Source organism: Macrobrachium rosenbergii, chromosome 16, assembly GCF_040412425.1.
Source record: "Macrobrachium rosenbergii isolate ZJJX-2024 chromosome 16, ASM4041242v1, whole genome shotgun sequence".
NCBI lineage: Eukaryota > Metazoa > Arthropoda > Malacostraca > Decapoda > Palaemonidae > Macrobrachium > Macrobrachium rosenbergii.
The window spans coordinates 55,979,478-55,999,981 of record NC_089756.1 but is presented as its reverse complement, the minus strand read 5'-3'; the positions used below and the strand labels follow the sequence as shown (position 1 = coordinate 55,999,981).

At 40.2% G+C, this 20,504-nt stretch overlaps 1 protein-coding gene across 4 annotated transcripts in view; it reads left to right on the top strand.

The window, feature by feature from the left end:
* LOC136847448 (uncharacterized) overlaps window positions 1–14,973 on the top strand; it is a 69,674-nt gene extending 54,701 nt beyond the window's left edge. For 2 of the 4 annotated variants that reach the window (XM_067119150.1, XM_067119151.1), the window contains exons 4-6: window positions 7,176–7,385; window positions 9,624–9,716; window positions 13,385–14,973. In XM_067119150.1, coding sequence (XP_066975251.1) covers window positions 7,176–7,385; window positions 9,624–9,713 — 300 coding nt within the window. In that variant the 3' untranslated portion in view covers window positions 9,714–9,716; window positions 13,385–14,973. Of the gene's footprint in view, window positions 1–7,175; window positions 7,386–9,623; window positions 9,717–13,381 lie in introns of all 4 variants that reach the window. The other 2 variants (XM_067119148.1, XM_067119149.1) reach the window with 1 other exon arrangement.
* Window positions 14,974–20,504: the final 5,531 nt, after the last annotated feature.

Below are 20,504 nucleotides of genomic sequence, written 5' to 3'. Positions count from 1 at the left end.
AGCCAGGTACAAGGATCCTGTCCGGAGCCAGGCCCTTCTACAAGCAGTAGAACAGATGCTGGAGAAGGAGGCCATAGAACCGGTTCAAGAGCTCCATTCCCCAGGTTTTTACAATCGGCTGTTTCTGGTGCTGAAATCTTCAGGGGGGTGGAGGCCGGTACTGGATGTAAGCGCCCTGAACTTCTTTGTTATCAGGACGAAGTTCACAATGGAGACGACCTCTTCGGTTCTGTCTGCTCTTCGTCCAGGGGATTGGATGGTGTCCCTGGACCTTCAAGATGCATATTTCCACGTACCCATTCATCCCTCTTCAAGGAAATACCTGAGGTTCGTGGTTCAGGGAAGAGCGTTCCAGTTCAGGGCCCTGTGCTTTGGACTTTCGACGGCCCCCCAAGTGTTCATGGGCATTTTGAGGAATGTAGCACACTGGCTACATCTGGAGGGCGTAAGAATCTCACTGTATCTAGACGACGGCTGATTCGAGCGCAATCGAAGGATCGCTGTCTGGAGCACTTGTCAATTACACTAAATATGACCCAGTCCCTAGGACTGTTAGTAAACCTCGGGAAGTCCCAGATGATTCCTCAGCAGAGCATTGTCTACCTGGGGATTCGGATGGATTCTTGGGGTTTTGAAGCATTTCCATCCCGAGAAAGAAGAGATCGCTGCCTAGAGAAGTTGACTGCCTTCCTAGAGAAAGAACATTGTTCTGCGAGGGAATGGATGAGTCTGCTGGGGACCCTTTCCTCTCTGGAACAGTTCGTTTCCTTAGGAAGACTTCACCTAAGACCCCTTCAATTCTACCTGAGGGAGAAATGGAATCAGAAGTCTCAGGATTTGTCAGCTTCTTTCCAGATATCGGACAGGGTAAAGGAGGATCTCCGTTGGTGGTTGGACCCTCAGAAATTAAACCAAGGATTGCCTCTTCAGTTGCCGAGCCCTCGCCTAGTGTTGTTTTCAGACGCCTCAGAGTCGGGATGGGGAGCAACACTGGGCTCGAGAGAAGTGTCAGGCACCTGGAAGGGGGAACAGGTAACCTGGCACATCAACAGGAAGGAACTGTCCGCGGTTCATCTAGCCCTTATCCATTTCGAGCCACAGGTCACAGGATCAGTAGTACAGGTAAACTCGGACAACACTACAGCCCTGGCTTACATCAGGAAGCAGGGAGGAACACATTCCTTCTCCCTTTACGAAACAGCAAGGACTTTGTTGCTGTGGGCGGAGGAGAGGAAGATCAGACTCTTCACCAGGTTCGTGCAAGGGGAAAGGAATGTGAGGGCGGATCTGTTAAGCAGAAAGGAGCAAGTCCTACCCACAGAGTGGACACTCCATTCCGAGATTTGCGAGAAGCTGTGGAGCCTTTGGGGAAGGCCGAATATAGATCTCTTTGCGACACATTGGAACGCAAGACTGGAGAACTACTGCTCTCCGATCTCTGACCCGAGGGCAGTTGCTATAGACGGTTATGCTTTTCCCCCATTCAAGATCTTGGGGGAAGTATTAAGAAAGTTCACTTCATCAGAAGGCACAAAACTGACCCTGATCGCCCCGTTTTGGCCAGCTTAAGATTGGTTCACAGAGGTACTGGAATGGATGATGGATTTTCCCAGATCGTTTCCACACAGGAGCGATCTTTTCAGACAGCCCCACTTCGACAGATTCCACAAGAATCTCCCCGCTCTCAATCTGACTGCCTTCAGACTATCGAAGGACCGGTCAGAGCGAAGGGATTTTCGCGCAAGGCTGCAAAGGCTATTGCCAGAGCCAGAAGAACCTCAACCTTGCGCGTCTATCAGTCGAAGTGGGAGGTTTTTAGAAGATGGAGCAAGACTCAGAAGATATCCTCTTCCAGTACCTCTCTGACAGACATCGCTGACTTCCTTCTTTACTTGAGGGAGCAGTGCAACCTCGCTGTACCGACGATCAAAGGATACAGAAGTATGCTGGCTTCAGTATTCAGACACAGAGGTCTGAGTATTTCAGAAGACAAAGACCTTCACGATCTTATTAGGTCTTTCGAAACGTCTAAGACCAAGACCTCGAAGCCTCCCAGTTGGAATTTAGACGTTTTAAAGTTTTTAATGTCCAAGAAATTTGAACCTCCCCAAAAAGCTTCCTTCAGGGATCTGACCAGGAATCACTGTTTCTCTTTGCTCTGGCTTCTGCTAAGAGAGTAAGCGAGTTGCAGGCTTTGGAAGGTAGGGTTGGGTTTAAGAAGGACTCAGCGAAGAATGAAAACCCTTCCAAACCATGGCCGAGAAGCTTTGAGGTGAAAGGACTTTCGTCAGTGACAGGGCAAGAGTTGGAGAGGACTCTGTGTCCGGTTAGGAGCCTAAAATTCTACCTAGATAGGAAGAAACAGCTGGGAGGTACAGTCGAGAGTCTGGTGCTCAGTCAGGGATCCTAGTAGATCCATCTCGAAGAATGCTCAAGCTTTTTTCATCAAAGTTGTCATCAGAGAAGCGCATCTGTCATGTGAGGATGAGCACCTAAAGCTCCTTAGAGTGAAAGCGCATGAGGTGAGAGCCATAGCGACATCATTGGCTTTTCACAAGACGTTGTCTCTCCAGGCTCTTATAGAGGCGACATACTGGAGATGTAATTCGATATTTGTATCTCATTATTTGAGATATGTTAGAGTAACTTATGATAAGTGCTTCTCTCTGGGAGCGTACGTATCTTCGGATTCGGTGCTGGGACAGGGAGCTGAAACTAATCCTTTATAATTTAGTTAATTTAGTTGATTTTAATGCTATGTGATGTGTGTTTTTATGGTTGATTGGAAGAGGGTGTTGGAAGTAAAGCCCCCCTTTCAATTCGTAACACTAACAAGGTTAGACTTGGTCAGGTGGTCGGGATTGGTTGTTGTGCTCCTTGTTGTTTATTGAAACCTAAAGCTCTGTCATGTAAGAGGGATAGCCCCCATTGATATGATACAGGTAAAGGCTCTGTCATGTAAGTGGATCAGCCCCCATTGACACGATCCAAAATAAGGCTCTGTCATGTAAGTGGGTCAGCCCCTATTGACACGATCCAGAAGGGCTGTCATTCATAGGTCTCAACCTCGCTGAAGCTCTTGAGGCAAGCAAACTTATAGACAGTATCCATGAAGTCTTCTGCCCAATCAGGTAAGAACCATGGTTTTTATATCCTACAACATATGTTGTTTCCTGTTTTTTAAATATTAGCTGTCTCTTACCCTCCACCAAGGGTGCTAGTCAGCTAAGTATATATCTGACGGGTAAGTTGCATGTACAAAAATGATATTTTTATGATAAAATAAAGTTTTGTACATACTTACCCGCAGATATATACTGATGGCACCCCCAGCCTCCCCTCAGGAGACAGGTGGAAGAGAAAATCTGATTAGAAAACGGGAATGGTTCCTATTCCCGCCACCCAGCAGCGGGAAAGGTAGATCACCTGACCTACCTGCCGCGTGTGCCGCGAGATTTGAAATTCTGTCGGGAACGTCGGAGACTATAGCTAAGTATATATCTGCCGGGTAAGTATGTACAAAACTTTGTTTTATCATAAAAATATCATTTTTACATACTATATTGAGATAAGTAGTAACAACCACAGGGAAGGCTCTGACTGTTGAAGTCATGGTTGAAAAATTCGTAAGTTTGATTGAAAGCTTATTCAACGTCTCCAGCAGAATTTGGTCTGTGTAGTCTAATAATTATGAGGTAGTTGTGCTGACTTCAGCAAGGGATGTCAGTTGCCTAGACAATGGAAACTGGAATGCTTCATTATCACTTTGCTTTTATCCCCTTTCGTTTATTGACCAAACATCACCTTCACACATGCTGAAGAGATAGTGACCAGAAAAATATTTTCTTTTCCTCGTTCACTAAGAGATCTTATTCTTTGGAGGAGAAAATGGAATAGTTACAGATGTGTGGTGGCCAACTATGAGCTTAAATATGAATGCCAGAGAAGAGTGCCTATGAAACCTGAGAGTGGTAGCCAATGGACTCCAGTCAAAGGATTTCCAGATCAAGTGGGTCTAGCCCTGCCTCAAACTCAACAGGAGTTCTGTGTGGCTGGAACTTCATTGGGATACACTATGTGGTTGGCTGTCTCCTCCCAGCTAGACTCAAGCCAGAATAAAGACCTGCAAAGGTTTTTAGCCTAATCCAGGGTTTACTGACAACAGTTGGTATGAATCTTGTGCCTGTTATAATTTGTGTCTGTGGTAGATCCAATCTCCCAACTGCAACTCGGGGATGTAAACAGAGTCTGGCTCTCACATGGCTGGGCTAGTCTTTGCAGTTGTCTCTATCCGTGAAGGGCGTTGGTTTGGAGGTTACTTCGTGGATCTAGGAGGGTGCTCTTGCCAAACAGGTTGATCTGACTCTCCTAATCATGCAGGTAGTTATACACACACAAGCCTCCTGGACAGTTTTGGGGGGACATTGAGAAGATCATCAGTTAGCTGGAAGATAGTCACATTTTATGTCAGGAACTGGTGGCCGTTTTTGTGTCTCTCAAAAAACTGAAAGCTCCAAAGAGGACCCATATTTTGTTGGTGCCAGACTATGTGACAGTGATGGCATATATCAGGAGGGTTAGCTCAAGCTCAGCCCCTCTCAGTTCAGTTAGGCTGTCTATCCTGCTGATGGCTCAGGCAAGGGAGTGGCATTTCTTTTTCTCTTCAGTTAAATCTTCAGCTGAAAACCTTTATGGACAGTCAACACACTATAAATGCAAGAGGGCCTGCAAAGAAAGACAAGCTATAGGAAAAGTGATAAGTAAATAATTATGAGGGAATAAAAAATAAGACCAATAACCTGAACTCCAAACAAGGAAAAAAAAAAAGTTAAAACTTAGCTGTAAATAGCTTTATCCCAAAACAATCTGAAACATTTCTGCAAGTTAAATATACCAACTTGGTGAGAAACAGAGGAAACAGTATTATGTATATGCTTCTCAAAAGTCAGTTTCTTATCAAAAGTTACACCTTAAACCTTAAAAGAGTCACTAACATTTAAAACTAAACCAAAATATAATTCAGGATGCAAAGGTCAAACATTTCAATAATATACCAACTTTATGAGAAACAGAGGAAGCAGTATTACATATATGCTTCTCAGAAGTCAATTTCTTATCAAAAGTTCACTATAAACCTTAAGTCACTGACATTTAAAACCATACCATTTAAATGTATTATTATTATTATTATTATTATTATTATTTCAGTAGATGAAACCTATTCACGTGGAATAAGTACACGGGGGCCATAGACTTGAAATTCAAGCTTCCAAAAAATGGTGGTTTCAACCTTCCACCGCAGACCCCACGCAGAGCCAGTGATTTTTCATTGTCCTTGGGGAGACGCAAACCCACAACATCTGAGTGGCATACCATGACACTAACCACTATACCAGCAGACCAGCTAAATTCAGGATGCAAAGGCAAACTATCATACTTTGAGTTTTAGAAGGTTAAACTTCACGCCCCAGAGCAATCCACCTCACTGGGTAACTAGTGTAATGGCAGACTCCCTATCAAGGCAGGCAGTGCCTTTGACTGAGTGGTTGTTGAACAAACCCTACTTCCAAGTGATGCCAACTTGCTTCCATATCTGTAAGTGGACTTATTTGCTACTCCAGAGAACCATAAACTTCCAGTGTATGACTCCAAACCTGAACACTCTGGCGACAGCAAGAAATGCATTCCTACTGGATTGGATAAGATGGAGGACAATCTGCATCTTTCCTCCATTGTCCCAAGTTTCTAAGTTTGTGAACAAACTGCTAACCCACAACAGATCTGCCTACTTAGTGGCCAAACATTGGCCAAGTTTGTCCTGATGTAACAAGAAGTGAGGAAATCGATCCAATTGCCATCCGTTGTTCTATCCCAGAGAGTAGAATGGAAAATTGTCTACACATCCTCCTTTCTGAGCCGTGACCTTCACACGTGAATTTTCTAAATCTAGTCTAATGTGAAGATTATTCATCTAACATTCTAGGTACTTGGTGTAGCAGAAACCACAGACCTCATCTATCCAGCAATACCAGTCATAATAGAAAAGATGGTTGGGTTGCTTCCACACTGAGGGCCCACTTAAAATTTCAGATGAAACTTCAAAGTTTTGTGATTCACCTGTTTAAGGACAAGCTCCTTGCTACAACCACAATTATGACGTAAAAGTCTGCATTGTTGAAGCCCTTGCTGTACGGGTTTGGCGTTAACTCCAATACTGAAGTTTTAGGTTTTCACCTCTAGTGCTTTGCATTGCAAAAACCATCTCCGGCATGGGCTCCCATTATGTAGCTTGTCCCTGATTAGGGTTCTTTGACTCCTATCATCTCCTCAGTTAAGTGGTACCAATGCAACCACAACCCATATGCTCCAAAAGGCATTTTTCCTAAATGACTGGGTGTAAAGAGCCCAAATCAATGAACTCGGCTCTCTCACTGGTGTTTCATGGTCGTTGGGATTCCTTACTCAGGAGCTAGGCCCATTTGTCACCTGTCAGTTTATTTCATTTGCCCCTTGGAGGACAAATTAGCAACTTTGCTTTATAATACATAGGTCTTGATGTATGAAAAATCTATTTTTGGTAGCTGCTATGAGTCCTCAAAACCACCCTCTATCCCTGACGAAAAGGCATGAGGATCTGTAATGGACGTTTTCTTTCACAAACCTGGGTATGGTCAACCTGTGCACTGTGCCATGTCTGCAGAAGGGTGAATAGTAATCATCCGGGTAATTGCTGTAGGTAGGTTAAAGAGCCTTCTTCTTTGAGCCCTTTTTATACTCCATCACTTTGCCAAGAGGCACCGTTTTGGTGGGACCATAAGGGTAGCCCTTTGAAGACCCACAGTGGCTACCAGAAATAAGTTTTTCCTGTCAACATGTGTTTTTTAAAATGGAAGATCTCAATGCTTTTGGGAATAAATCGTTAACTCCACTTCTGAAGTTGAGCCCTAGTTACAAAATGCAGTAATGTATAGTACAATATTTCTATTATGTCATCCCCATTTTTTTGTAGTGCTGTATATTTTGGCATATGTATGTTATTGAATCCAGAGAGATTTACAGGTTGAATATATATAAACCACCAAATTGTGATGTGATATTTTAACAAGTATCTCATAATTATGTTACATTTTTTATCTTAATGCAGACTTAGTCTCATTGTAAGTCTTTTCTTGCAGGTCACTGGGCCAGTGTCAGGAAATATTGCTACTCTTACAGCTGGACCTGTCTCCCCAGGAGGAACAACCACATTGACACCTGAAGTCATCATCATGGATGAAACTACTAATCAGCCGATCAACCTTAACATTATACCTCGTATGTTAGCCCAGGAAACAGTCACATCATCTTCACATGCCAGTCATATCCATGTAACTGCAGATGATGAGGTGAGTTACGAGATAAAGTACAGATTTAGTAGTATGTAGGAATGTTTTCCTAAATTAAACTGCATTTGTTTTTATGAACCTATTAATCTTATAATAGCTGTACTTCAGACTCATAGCCACACTAATTTCATAGGTCTTGAAAGAACAAAGGTTCCATTGCACATTGCTTCATACTCCAGTAGCATTGGAGGTGAGGTCTCACTCTTTTGAGTGGTTTTACTGAAAGCAGTTCTGCTGATGTACTTCCCAGGATTGTCACCTTTATTTTTTGCCTTAGTGATTTACCATTCACTAGTTCTTATTTACACATTATCTCATTTAATTTGCTTTACCTTGATGCATTATGCTTAATGTTTTTTGAGTTTTATCACTTTAGTGCTTTTTGCCTTCTGGTCAGTGGCATGCTTGTCACTGCTTGGTTACTTGAGTACTTGCTTGTGTAAGTGTTGCATTGTTATAATCCCATGCTTCCTGTTCTTTGTTCTGTGGCATATTTTAGTATGCATAATTTTATAAATCTTGGGATTCCTTTAATATCAAGTACAGAAACTTTTCACTTGAAACTAGGTGATTAAGCAGATTGGTTCATAAGTGAGGAGGCACCCCTTACTGATATTTTAAGCAAGCATTCTTTGCTGGTAATGGGTTTGTGCCAGCCATCTTTAGATATTGTGTTAATGTCTCCTTTGCACCATTTATAAATTATCTTTTTTTCATGTTTATTCTGTAGTCTACTGTTCACCATAATAATTGAATAAAGGAAATTGCCTCATATATACTGCAAATTGGGTTTACATGCTGTAAATACAGGAATCTCTTGGTTATCCAGATTATAAGTATGATTATCACACATATCAAAACAGTGTACAAGAGATTGTTGTATCAATGTTGATAATTCTCTCTCTCTCTCTCTCTCTCTCTCTCTCTCTCTCTCTCTCTCTCTCTCTCTCTCTCTCTCTCTCTCTCTCTCTCTCTCTCTCTCTCTCTTACCCTACGCACATGATTGCATTTATATTTTGGTTTGAAAGAATAAGAAATGAGAAAATATGGTAAAAATATAAACAAGAATACGGTAGCATAAAATATATATATAAAAAGTGAAGGAGTGTGTGTTATTGTACTTAGACTTTGATGTAAACATACCTCGGTTATTGTTCTCTCTCTCTCTCTCTCTCTCTCTCTCTCTCTCTCTCTCTCTCTCTCTCTCTCTCTCTCTCTCTCTCTCTCTCTCTCTCTCTCTACACTGTACACATCCTTTAATAAAATGTGAATTACTATATCATAAACATAAAAACATGAAACCAAACAAGCTCTATCAAGTCAGGTCTACCCAGCCCTCTTCACCCATCCAACACTGCATCCCTCCCACCTTCCAGCCATAGAACTGCTCCCCAGCTCCACCTGCTTTCCAAAACAACACCTCTGAGCCTTCCTCAACCTGCCTTACTGCCCCTCCTCTCTGATGGTGCCAAACCATCCAACCCCCCCCTCTTCTCCCACCATGGAAATTTCTCGAGGCCTCTTCCACCCCCCCAAAAACCCTTTCTCAGTCAATCCAAGTTTAGGCAGCGTAGCCAACATTTTCTTGAGGCCGTGCAGCATTGCCAGCCATCGGAGGACGGTTTTTTAAAATTTTAAAAAATTTATATATCATATACCTTTGGGGTCTTGATCCCTGGTCCGTGTGTGTTGGATAATGCTCAGATAATGGCTATCTGGATAATTGAGGGATTCTTGTAATAGGTTCAGTTGGGGGCCTGTGGGCACCAGAGGAGTTAGAAACCCAGACCTACTTGTTTGAGAACTATGAGAATGGCATGAGTGGCAAAATTTCACAGAGACCTTTTGCATCGTAAGTTATCTGAGGTGATGATGATGAAGGGACAAAAAGATTATAAAAAATTAGTGGAAATAGTTGCTGAAATATTAATTACTCTGATTGAACATTTTAAAAATTATTTATGTAATCTGTTGCCAGCTGTGAAATCATATTCATTATAATTGATATAACAGCCCTTCCCAATAACACCTAGTGATGACAGCAATCTTAATCTAACATTGCTTTGATAAGAATTGTCCATTTCCATATACAGTAAACGCAGTACAGTTTTAGTGGATTTAGTAGGTACATGTATATCATAATTTCATTATTTCTTTTCACTTTATAGTACCTATTAATACAACTTTTTAAAAAGTGTTATTAAATTAAATTTCTAATTTAATCTCTTGACTCCACAGTACCTTGGGAATTCAAGTCGTAATGCTCTTGAAGTTCGAGGGGAAGATGGAAATAGTGTGTATGTGTGGCATGGGGTTTTTACTGCATGATTGGTAAGTAAATTCAGTATTTTGGGAGAATGGATTGATACAGTGTTTTAAAGCATGAAGGAAACAACACTTGAAGATTATTTAAATGGATATTTCCTGGTAGATGATCATACTGTTTTCTTTATTGAAGTAGAATGTATAATCTTACATCAAACTAGTACAATTCAACCTTTTAAATAGGCACCCTAGGGACCAGACCACAGAAAATCCCAGGTGACAGAAATCATCCCTAATAAACCCTCTTGCCAGCTTATTCCATATATATAGTACAGTAATACCTCTTGCACACGCATTTCACATTTCACAAATTCACAGATTCACGAAATTTTCATTGGAACCTAACTAATTTGCATCTGCAGTTTTTTTCACAGATCTGTGAAATTTTTGATATCCTCAAAAAACCCTGCAGAAATGTTTGTTTAATTTTTGAAGTAATTTATAAATGTTTTCATGCTTTTAAGTGTAAAATCTGTAAGAAAAATGTGTATTTCTATTTTTGTTCATAAATGTGATTCAAATGTAAACTAACATACTTTATATTAAAGTAAAATCCCTGAAAATCACTAAACAGCTGTTTCTCAATTCGTTTGTTTACCGACATAAACATACCTCATTTCCCCCTACTCTCTCTCTCTCTCTCACTGTTTATTATCATTACTATAATTTTAATCCTGTTTAAGATATTTTACGGTAATATTGCTATATATACCTCATGGTTTAGGAAAACTCCATGACGACACGCTATTGACTGGAAGGGTTGGAAGTAGCCAATCACACAGCAGGGTACCAGCTTCCCTTGTTGCTGATTGGCTTGTAGCTCGGATGCTTTGTGTATGTACAGTCATTAGTGTATGTGTATTAAATATTTTTTATGTGCATATGTATTTTTGTTTCTCTCTCTCTCTCTCTCTCTCTCTCTCTCTTGTAGTTAGCTTGCACACATTTTTATAACTTATTATCTCTCTGTACGTTTTTATGTACTTTTAAATTGATTGAATACCTGTACCCTCTGCATAAATGTTTTCTTTTTCTTTGACATGAAGTTTACCTGGTTTACCTTCCTGACAGTGACAAAGGAAACTCAGTCATTAAGTTTACTGTCCCATTCCTTACTTGGTTTTACCTTACTGTGAATGCAAAAGAAAACGGCAGCCAATGAATTAGTATAGGGGACTGTAAATGCGCGTGTGGCAAATATGTATTAGGCAACACTGTACTCTATTTTTACGTTAACCATTTATTTCTTTTTTTAAGGTTAATGCATTAAGCTAACTTGTAAATGAAATTAAATTGCTTTGGGAGCATGATTTACGTCATATTTAGGGTTTAAACTCTAGAAATAAGCATTTGTTAGCATTTTTAGTGACTCCTACCAAACATTTGTATGCCTCCTGGTCCGCGATGGGTTCTGGAACCTAACCTCGCGAATGTTTGAGATATTACTGTATATTGCTGTGTTATCAAAAGTAGAACAGAGCTTATTAATAATGACTGTCATTTGTCAAGTTAGTTCCTGATGAAAATTCTGGCCTGCTCCACAAGCATCCCCCCAGAAATGCTTTCATCTTCACTGTGTCGGAGCTTAAACCACTTTATAAGCACATTATCGAATTCTGATCTCCTGGCACGTTGTAATGTTTTCTGGCTCTTCAAACTTTTCGGGCTTTCATTTTCAAGCAAAAACCTAAAAATCTGCGGCTTTAAACCTGCACATGTGTGAGTATTGCCCGGTTAAGTTTTTGCACCGACTGATATCCATTTGCAAAAGTTAAATAATACCGTTGTATTAAGAATAATGATAATTTTAATGAAACTGTTGTTTTACATACTGTATGCAAGTATACTTCATGCATTATTGTTGTATTATTATTGTAATATAATTTATGAACACAGTGTTCAGGCACCATTTGCATTCTTGTAATGTTTACATTGTTAAATCGTCAGCTGATTGCGTTTTACCAACATTATCACAGCCTTAGTTGCTAAGTGAAATGCTTGGAGATTCATTTTTTCGTAAATTATCTGAGCTGGGTTTAAAAATGCAACTTGCTTTATTTATGAATGCAGCAAATTAATGGAAGTAAAGCTGTGATTTTGCCAACATTGGATGCTGCTCTAGCCTCTTCCAAAACATTTTGTGGCCTGCACAGTGTTGTTTTTGAGCCACAGGTATAGCTACAACCATATATTTAGTGGCATACTTTCATAACACTTTCCTCTCCCTCTCCATTGCATGTAGGATGAATAAAGATTTATTTTATTTTTATATATGGAAGTCACCACTGAAAATTAGCAAATTCTTAACAAGTCAACAAGTGTAATGCAACCCTTAAACGTGTGTTAATTGTGGCAACTGATATTGGCAAATGGCTGTTTCATGATTCGATTGTTTATGTCAGCACTTGCTGTTGCTTATGCCAGTGCCTTGCATGCAGTAGTCAGTGGCTGTTAATTATAAGAAATAGTAATGAATTATTCTTAGACATGTCACAAGGTTGGTAAGCCTGATTTAAATTATGAAGATTCGCATTTAAGATAATGGACTTTTGCTTCTAGGCCTGTCTATTAGTTAAAAGCTAACACAGATGTAATGTGTGTTTTCAATGGTATCTACTGAAACTAAGGCATAGAAAGCCTAGCATAGTGTAATCTACTGAAAATACATCTTATACTATACACAATGTATATGACGAAATCCTGTTTTTAGACGAAATTTTAAATACAGTAATTGGATGATACACGAGATTGAATGGTACACTGGTACATACAGTATGCAAATTATGGTTATTTTGTATGCAGTATATTTTTTAGTTTCACAGAATGTTTCCATTTGGAAATAAAACTGTGCTTGTGTATTAACAGAGCAAGCTTCAGTTCTGAAATCTGAAAAAATCCAAAGGCTGAAATGAGGTGTGGCACCACCCTTGTAACCACTCAAGAACCAATGGTAGCAGATTGAAAAAAAAAGTCCTGGTTCATGAGAATTTCCTGACCACGGAATGCTGTATTTAAGATATCGGACTGTATGCTGTATTTTGAGGATGAAATACTAGAAATAACATATGAGCTTTTTGACTAGTAACAAAAGAAATTTTATCACCAGCAGCATTTCATGAACAAAACTATGATTGCCAGTGCAGTACTGTATTATAGTTTGTTTTCTGTGACTCGGAAACCACTGTGGTATAGTTGATAAAAATTTTTTTATTTCTTTGTAATTATTTTTTGTCTTTACTAGTCTGATATCTTAGAAAGTTCTTAGGAATCACATTAGCTGATAATATTTATGGAACTTTACTTTTATTAAATTTATGTTTAGGATAAAGTTTTGTCCCAAATTACTTCCTTTCAGTGAGGAACTTATGACATTGTCCATGTAATGTTTTTTATGAATGTTATTTGTAGTAAAAACTGACATGCCATGTCATGGAGGATGTTTTATGTATTAGATAAATTATCTGAAATGTCACCAGCTTTTTTACTGTGCATGTCATGTAAACTTTCGAAAGTTTAGTTTCCTCATACCTTGAGGTTTTATATTTATGAGTAAACATGTCTGGAATTTTTAAAATTTAATATATAAACTATTGCACATGTAGACTGTATATCTGTAAATTAATGTTTTTGCCTTTTAAATTAAGATTGTATAAAAAGTTTGTATTTTTCAGAAGTGTCTCCAAGAAGTTTATGGAAGGATCATCAGTTCCCAATTCATCGTCTTACAGATATTTTTAGAAAGTTTTATTAACTTAAATAGATTATCTAAACTTTTATACCAATATACAATGGCAGTTGTTTTTGTAGCACCATTTACAGTGTATTTACTCATGTAGGTATAAAGAGCCATACATAGCAAGAGAGATAAGCAGCCTTTTCTGTAAAGAATTTAGAGTTCTATATTTATTGTTTCTAAAAGAACTGAGATAAAAAATACTTCATTATCTTTATTGAAGGCAACTGCAATTACTTTGCAGAAAAAGACACTCAGTCTTGCATTTTATACTGTGACTTTTACCTTGGTAGAAAATTTGAATTTTTATTTGAATTTGATGATATTTTATTTGTTATTAATTACAGTGTATACAGAGTAAGGTATTTTTGTAGGGACACTTTCTGCTTTTTCTGAAAAGGCACAAAAGTTTTAATCTTCATGGGTTATGTCTTCTTTCCATATTAAAGTTATGGCTGCCAGTCAAACTCTAAGAGAGTTTCTTTTAACATCTTTGTTGAATATAAGATCAATTTTTCGATTTTTCCTTCTATGAGGATACAAACCTTTGTCTTTTATATGCATATACCTTTGGTGAAAGCTGAGCCAGCCATTGAAGCTTGGTAATGATGTAGTAGTTAATTAGTGGTAAGTAACTGAGGAGGTGGGGGCCATCACCCTCTCATTGTAACACTAAGGATTCACTTTTTCTCTGACCACACTGCTGTTAAGGGGGATTTCTATTTAAGAAATCTGAGAAATTGACAAGTTTCTGTGGCAATGGTGTTAAAGTTGTTGGTTTCAGTCCTCCCACAGGCTGTTGCATCTTGGGCATGACATATCTACAACAGTATTTAAAAAAATGTCTTAGTTTTGTAATTAAAGGGGATTTTCCAACTCCACCCCCTTAAACTTTACCAATGATTCTTTTGAATTACTGAGATATGTTTATTTTAATAACTTACAACAACTTTAAATAAAAAAATTGCTTCAAAATATCGCTATTGGCAACTTTACCTTCATTTCAAAGTGAGAAACAAGAACAGCTACATTAAAATTATTACTGTCTCATGGTACCTGGTATAATGAAGTTTCATTTTCCATTGTTCAAGTTAAGAATTTTGGTACTAGTCTTTCCAATAACATTTCTGTGTTTATTGAGGATTTTTAATAGGCCAGCATGAAGGAAACAGAATATACATTATACTAGCATAAAAAAAATCCACAATACAGAAAAAGGGAAAAAGTGTCAAGAAGTGTAGACTACTCTATTTTTTGCTTTCAACACTGACCTCCATCTTCTGGCCACTCCCACCTTGACTGACCTCTGGCATTCCTACCACTCCCCAGATTCAAGATTTATTGTTATAAGTTCGTCTTTGTTACATGATTATGAGGATGAAGAGAGGCAGGGTAAAGATTATATAGTGCATGATTATGAGGATGATGTTAGGGTGAAGATAATGAAATACATCATTTTAAGGATGAAGATAATCAGTGTAAAGATTAAAGAAGCCCCAAAAAACATACATTCTAATCAACCAAGAAAAATTACAATGACTCCTTACAACCTGGGCACTTGGATGCAAATATTTAAGGAATTGCAGTGTGAATTTTATAAAAAAAAAAAAAAAAAAGTAGATTTGATACCGATAGAACAATTGTGCAAGAATTGTAAGATAAGGAAAATTTTTACCCACTTCATGCCCTGTCTGTATACCTAGGAAACCTATTGCTCATTTACCTTACTATTTTAGATTATTGGCTTGTTGGTGTGAAACAATTACAAGGAGCACTTAGGATGTCAGAAAAGAGCAATTGTCAATACCCTGGAGGTCTCTTATCATAAGAGGTTGCCGAAACACCCGCATGCATTATCATCCTTTTCTTCCTTGTCTTTTTCCTCCTCCTCCTCACCTTAGGTAGCACAAACAGAATGTTTGGAAGGTTGTCCTCTGCAAGAATGCTTATATGTCTTTTGGATGACAACAATTTTCCTTGAAGAAGGACAATAATCCCTGAGACTACCTGCATGAACAGGTGACCACTGGTAAAACAGTCATCTTGGTTCATGAGCTTTCTAGCAATTAGCCCCTGGTCCATGAGCTTGTTCTTGGGTCATGAGCTTTCTAGCAATTAGCCCCTGGTTCGTGAGCTTGTTTGTTCATGGCCTCCTGCTAAGTCTTTTTGGGAGATATGGACTGACTTGGACTCTTCTCATTCCTGCCTTTACCTATCTAGAGGTAAAGAAGCAAGTCTATGTTTTTTTGTGGCTACTGACCATCCTGGTTCTTCATATCCAGCTTAGAATATGCTCTTGATCAGTTTCCAGGCCACAGTACTGGTATAACCCCACCACCACTGGGTCTCGTCTGGAGAGTCACCAGCATGACTGCCCCCTTGTTTTTGGTTTTGTTGAAGGTTGGGCACTGTCCAGAACAGGACTGGTGGCATTTGTGCATGTTCAAGATGGTGGCCTCAGGAAGTTTGCTTCTGCTTCTGGTAGGACCACAGGCAAAGGAAGTGGCTATCCCCAGTCTCCTTCAATGCCTTCTGATCATTACTTATTACCAGTATGGTCCTTCCAGGATATTTGTCATCACAATTTTTGGAGCCAGTTTGAAGTTTGGTTGATCCATAACTTCTCTCCACTTTGCTTGAAAGTCCTTTCCAAACTAGAGTGGATATTATAGGTCCTGATGGTCCCATGCCTATGGAACCAGATGAGGCTGAGTTTAAGAAGTACTTCTGTAAGGTCGTAAGGCTCATTTTTGGGTGCAGGGACCTCAGGGTAGCACCAGGGCTCTTCTTTGGCACCCATCAAGTATACCTTAGGGTTCACCTTGGGGGCTACACCATCATGCCACCTGTGCTGATCCTTGCATGCACAGGACGATATGGAGAAAGTAAATTCTGTGATCTGCAAGTCAGAGAATTCTCTTGCCTCCAGTTGCTTCTCCAAGTGGCTTCAGTTGGAGTGTTATGCTCCCAGGGACACTAAGAACTTATTCATGGAGGCAGACTTGTTAATCTGTGGACTGATGAACAACCACTCCTTAAAACTTTTCTTCTTTGTGTGAAAGGGACCACTTTCTGTGCCGTTTAAGCAGGAGCCATGCAGTTATTCCAAGTTTCATCATGCTAGGACCACTGGCTCAACTTGATGGCACACTTTACTTTCTCTTGTGTATTTTCTGAGGAAGACAAGGCAAACGTTTGGATGTTCTTGGTGTAAGGGAGGAAGGACCTAGACCTGTCTCCCATTGTCACTAACCTGTGGACAAACCTGGTCATGAGATGCAGCGATGCTTTTCATAGGCTGTCCTCAAGACAGGTTTCAAGTCAGAGTTGTCTTTCCTTGTAGAGGTGGAGAAGAGATGTTCTTACACGTGATAAACCTTGATTTACCATGCATTATTCTTCAAAGCCCCTCTGGAGTCTGCAAGGGAGAACATAGCCAAAGCTGGTAGGGGCAACTACATCATGATCATCAGGATTGGGAAAAGGCCAGACATATACCAAATCCCACAAAGTGCTTGGCAGCCTCCTTCCTCAAAAAAGGGTCAGGAGTCTTCTCAGTCTTTTCACTGTACCTCTCAGGTCTTAGCCAAAAAGGGAGGCAGTGTGGAGGATGCTGAGGCTGGTGTCCCTTTCCTTCCACTGCTGGGAGGAGGGATATGAGGGCAGAGCTCTGGTTAATATGTGTTCTTAGAGATTGTTACCATCTACCTTTCAAGGACCCACTCATCTAAGTCTCTTACCGTGTCTCCCAAGGTAAGGATAAAGGTGAAGAAAAATTCTCTGGAACTCACTGACAACTACTGTAACTACTCACCAGGCTTCTATAGTCAGCTTTCCTGGTAGAGAAGTCAACTGGGGTTAGAGAATAATCATCGCTAACTCTCCTCTGAAGGAGTTTGTCCTTCAGACTTAGGATGGAAACCTCATGGTCCATGTTGGATTCCATCAGAGGGCAACTTTGGCCTTTTGATAAAGTTGAACTGTATGTATTTCCAGATTTTCTAACCATTGGGAATCTCGGATGTACCTCCATTTTGTCTATGATGAGACAATCTTCTAGTTGAAAGCTTTGTGCTTGAACATCCATGAGTGTTCAAGGAAGTGTTCACTCTGATGTTGCTTGGGCCCATTAACTCAAAATAAGTTTGCTACTTCATCGCAATTACTGATGGGTCCTATTGTCCACCAAGGTTCATTTCCCCAGGACTGCGACTGTCTGCACTCATTTTGCCACAATCTGGGGACTGTGATAAATGGGGAAAAGTTGGACCTTCAGCTCAAGCAGCAGGTGAAATGCCTGAGCACACTAATTGATATGGTAGCAACTAACCTTCAGCACAAGTCTTGGCAGGTTATTCTCCATCACTCACCATCCTTGGAGAAGCTTGTTCCTCACAAATGGTTTTACTTGAAGTCACTTCAGTAATGTTTGAAGTACTACTGGTCACTTACTTCCATCCTCCAACAATTCTTGTGGCTCTTTGCAAGGAAGTGAAGGATGATCTTGAGTGATGGCTGGATGACAAGAACTGCATTATGAGAGCTCCCACCTTCAGACATACTTCTGTTCTTGGACACACTGAAGGATTAGTCAGGTGTAAACCTGGAGGGGTTATTTGCTTGAGTTGTGTGGATGAAAGACAACTTTTGCCTATATATAAATGTTCTGGCATTGCAAGAGTTTCAGGATCAGTTGATGGGCCACTGTGTATTGCTGATAAGCAATACTGAGGTACATTCCTGGCCATCAGAGTGCAGTGGCAGACTATCTTGGTTGCCAGGGGCAATTTATAGGATTGGAGTGGTCCCTACATAACACATAGTGGAGAGGCTATTTGAGGACCCATAGGCTGTGCTGAAGGACACCTGTCAGGACCCATGGGACAAACATTCCTGTCTTCGCCTTTACCCTGTTCAGTCTGATTTGTCAATTGATCAACCAGGAGTTGTGATAATGCTCACTCTCACAGCGACCCTTTTGGCCCCTCAATGGCTACAAGTTGAATGGTATCCCAATCTACTGAGCCTTCTCTGCAAGAGGCACTGAGAAAGATTTCCCCATGATCAACACTACCTTGACAGCTCCTTGTGCTGAGCTACCATGTATCTGTAGAGTTTCTTGTGCTCCATGTCCTGCATCTACCAGAGAGGCTTTTCTCACAGGCTGCTTCAGATATGTCAGGTACCATCCTCAGGTTGACAGCAGGTATGTACCAGGCTAAGTGGACCACCTTCTGTCACAGGTTAGAGCCATGTTCAGCATACTGAAGCACTCTCTGTCTGCCTCTGGAGACAAGCTCCCTCTGTTTCAGTGGTAAATGGCTATAACTCAGCCCTTTCCCTGGTATTTTAGTGAGGGCAGAGCCCTCTCTGTCTCATTTCAGGTCCACATGTTCTTGAGGAGCTCTGGGTAGTCATGCTCAACCCAAGAACTTGGCCTCTCATGTTGGATGTGACTCTTGTATTCTGTAGTCTCATCTAGGTGCTTTTTGACCCTGAGTGACTTTTGGACAGGAGGTGTCACGCTCAAGGCTGTTTTCTTGCCAGAACTAACACTGATGAAGAGAGTAGGCAAGCCTCACAGCCTCTTGTACTTAATTCAGCATACAAAGGGTTGGAAGTCTTTTATTCTCATTTATTCCTGAGTTTGTGGTAAAAACTCAGAACCTGTCAGTCCCTGATGAGAGATTTGAGAGCTTTTTGATATCTTGCCTCCTGGACTTTGTCGTTAAGGATCCAGAAGAAATGGTTTTATGCCCCATGAGACTTTTGCAATACTATCTGCACAGACATGGACAGCTTAGATGAATGTCAAAGACTGTTTCCCACAGGAGTAAGAAGGTGTTTAAGAATGCTGCTTCCTTCTGGCCTGGCTTCATAAGGTGCGTGAGTCATCAAGCAAGCATAATAGCCATTAACCCTGTGCAATGGCCCATGAAGTCAAGAGCATTGTAATCTCTTGCATTCAAGAGGAACTTCTTAGTGGTAGAGGTATTTAGGGTAGGTGTTTGGTGCTACCAAAACACCTTACCTTTTTATACTTAAGGGATGTTGCCTACAAGTCCTTGGACACCACCTTAGGGGTTTTGGTGGCTGCTAAAAACTCTGTGTAGCGATCCAAGATCCACTGGAAAGAAAAGCATTCTGCCGAAGGTTCAAGGATGGCATAAGGTTGAATGAATGAAAGATGGAAAAAATCATCCATTTCCATTAACACCCACACCCCCTCTCTCTCTCTTCTTATTCATTTGCATTCAGTGTAATCACATGTAACCACATCCAATCACATACAGTATTTAGATACAATTAAACTTCAAGAAATTTCTTTTCTGTCTTAAGATATTTTTATTGCCATTTTTGTTTTGAAATAATTCTGTATGCTTTCTCTCTCTCTCTCTCTCAAGTAGCCAATGGCCAGGTATGCGCTGGTCTGGCCAGATGCCAGTGAGTTACAGTCTCTGACAGTAGTCAGTAGATACTCCCTCTATATCCCTTTTAATAAGGGGTTGAGGTGGTAAAGCACCATTATTTTTGGCCCCAATTGCAATATTACTACCCCCTGAGCTGGTACTCCTGTTGTTTGATTCTAGAGCTATGCTATACTCTGGCACAGGGCCTTGTCAGCTTCAGAATCACATATTCCAGGCTGTACATGTATGTGACTATGCAACTGGCATTGGCATTTCTGGCCTGAATCTCCATACAAAAGACGAAGTTTATATCCTCGTGGGAGCAAATTGCAAAATTTGAAGATAATTTGGATCTTTATTAAACTTAAAAACTTCATTCCATTGCCATGATCCCATTTCTAAACATCCCAGCTTTTGTCCTTGTTGCTGAAGGAAAATGTGAACACTGACAGTCAGAGTGAGTGAATGGTACTCCCATCTCTGCACTAACCTACTGCTTGAATGACTAGATCAGCTTTTGCCAAAGATATTTCAGATTTAGGTTCATATATCTAGGAAAAAATGCAAATTATCTTCAAATTCTGCAATTTTTTTTGTATTGCAAATATTTCTTTACATTTTTTGTCTCCCATGATATGCTTAGAAATCTGT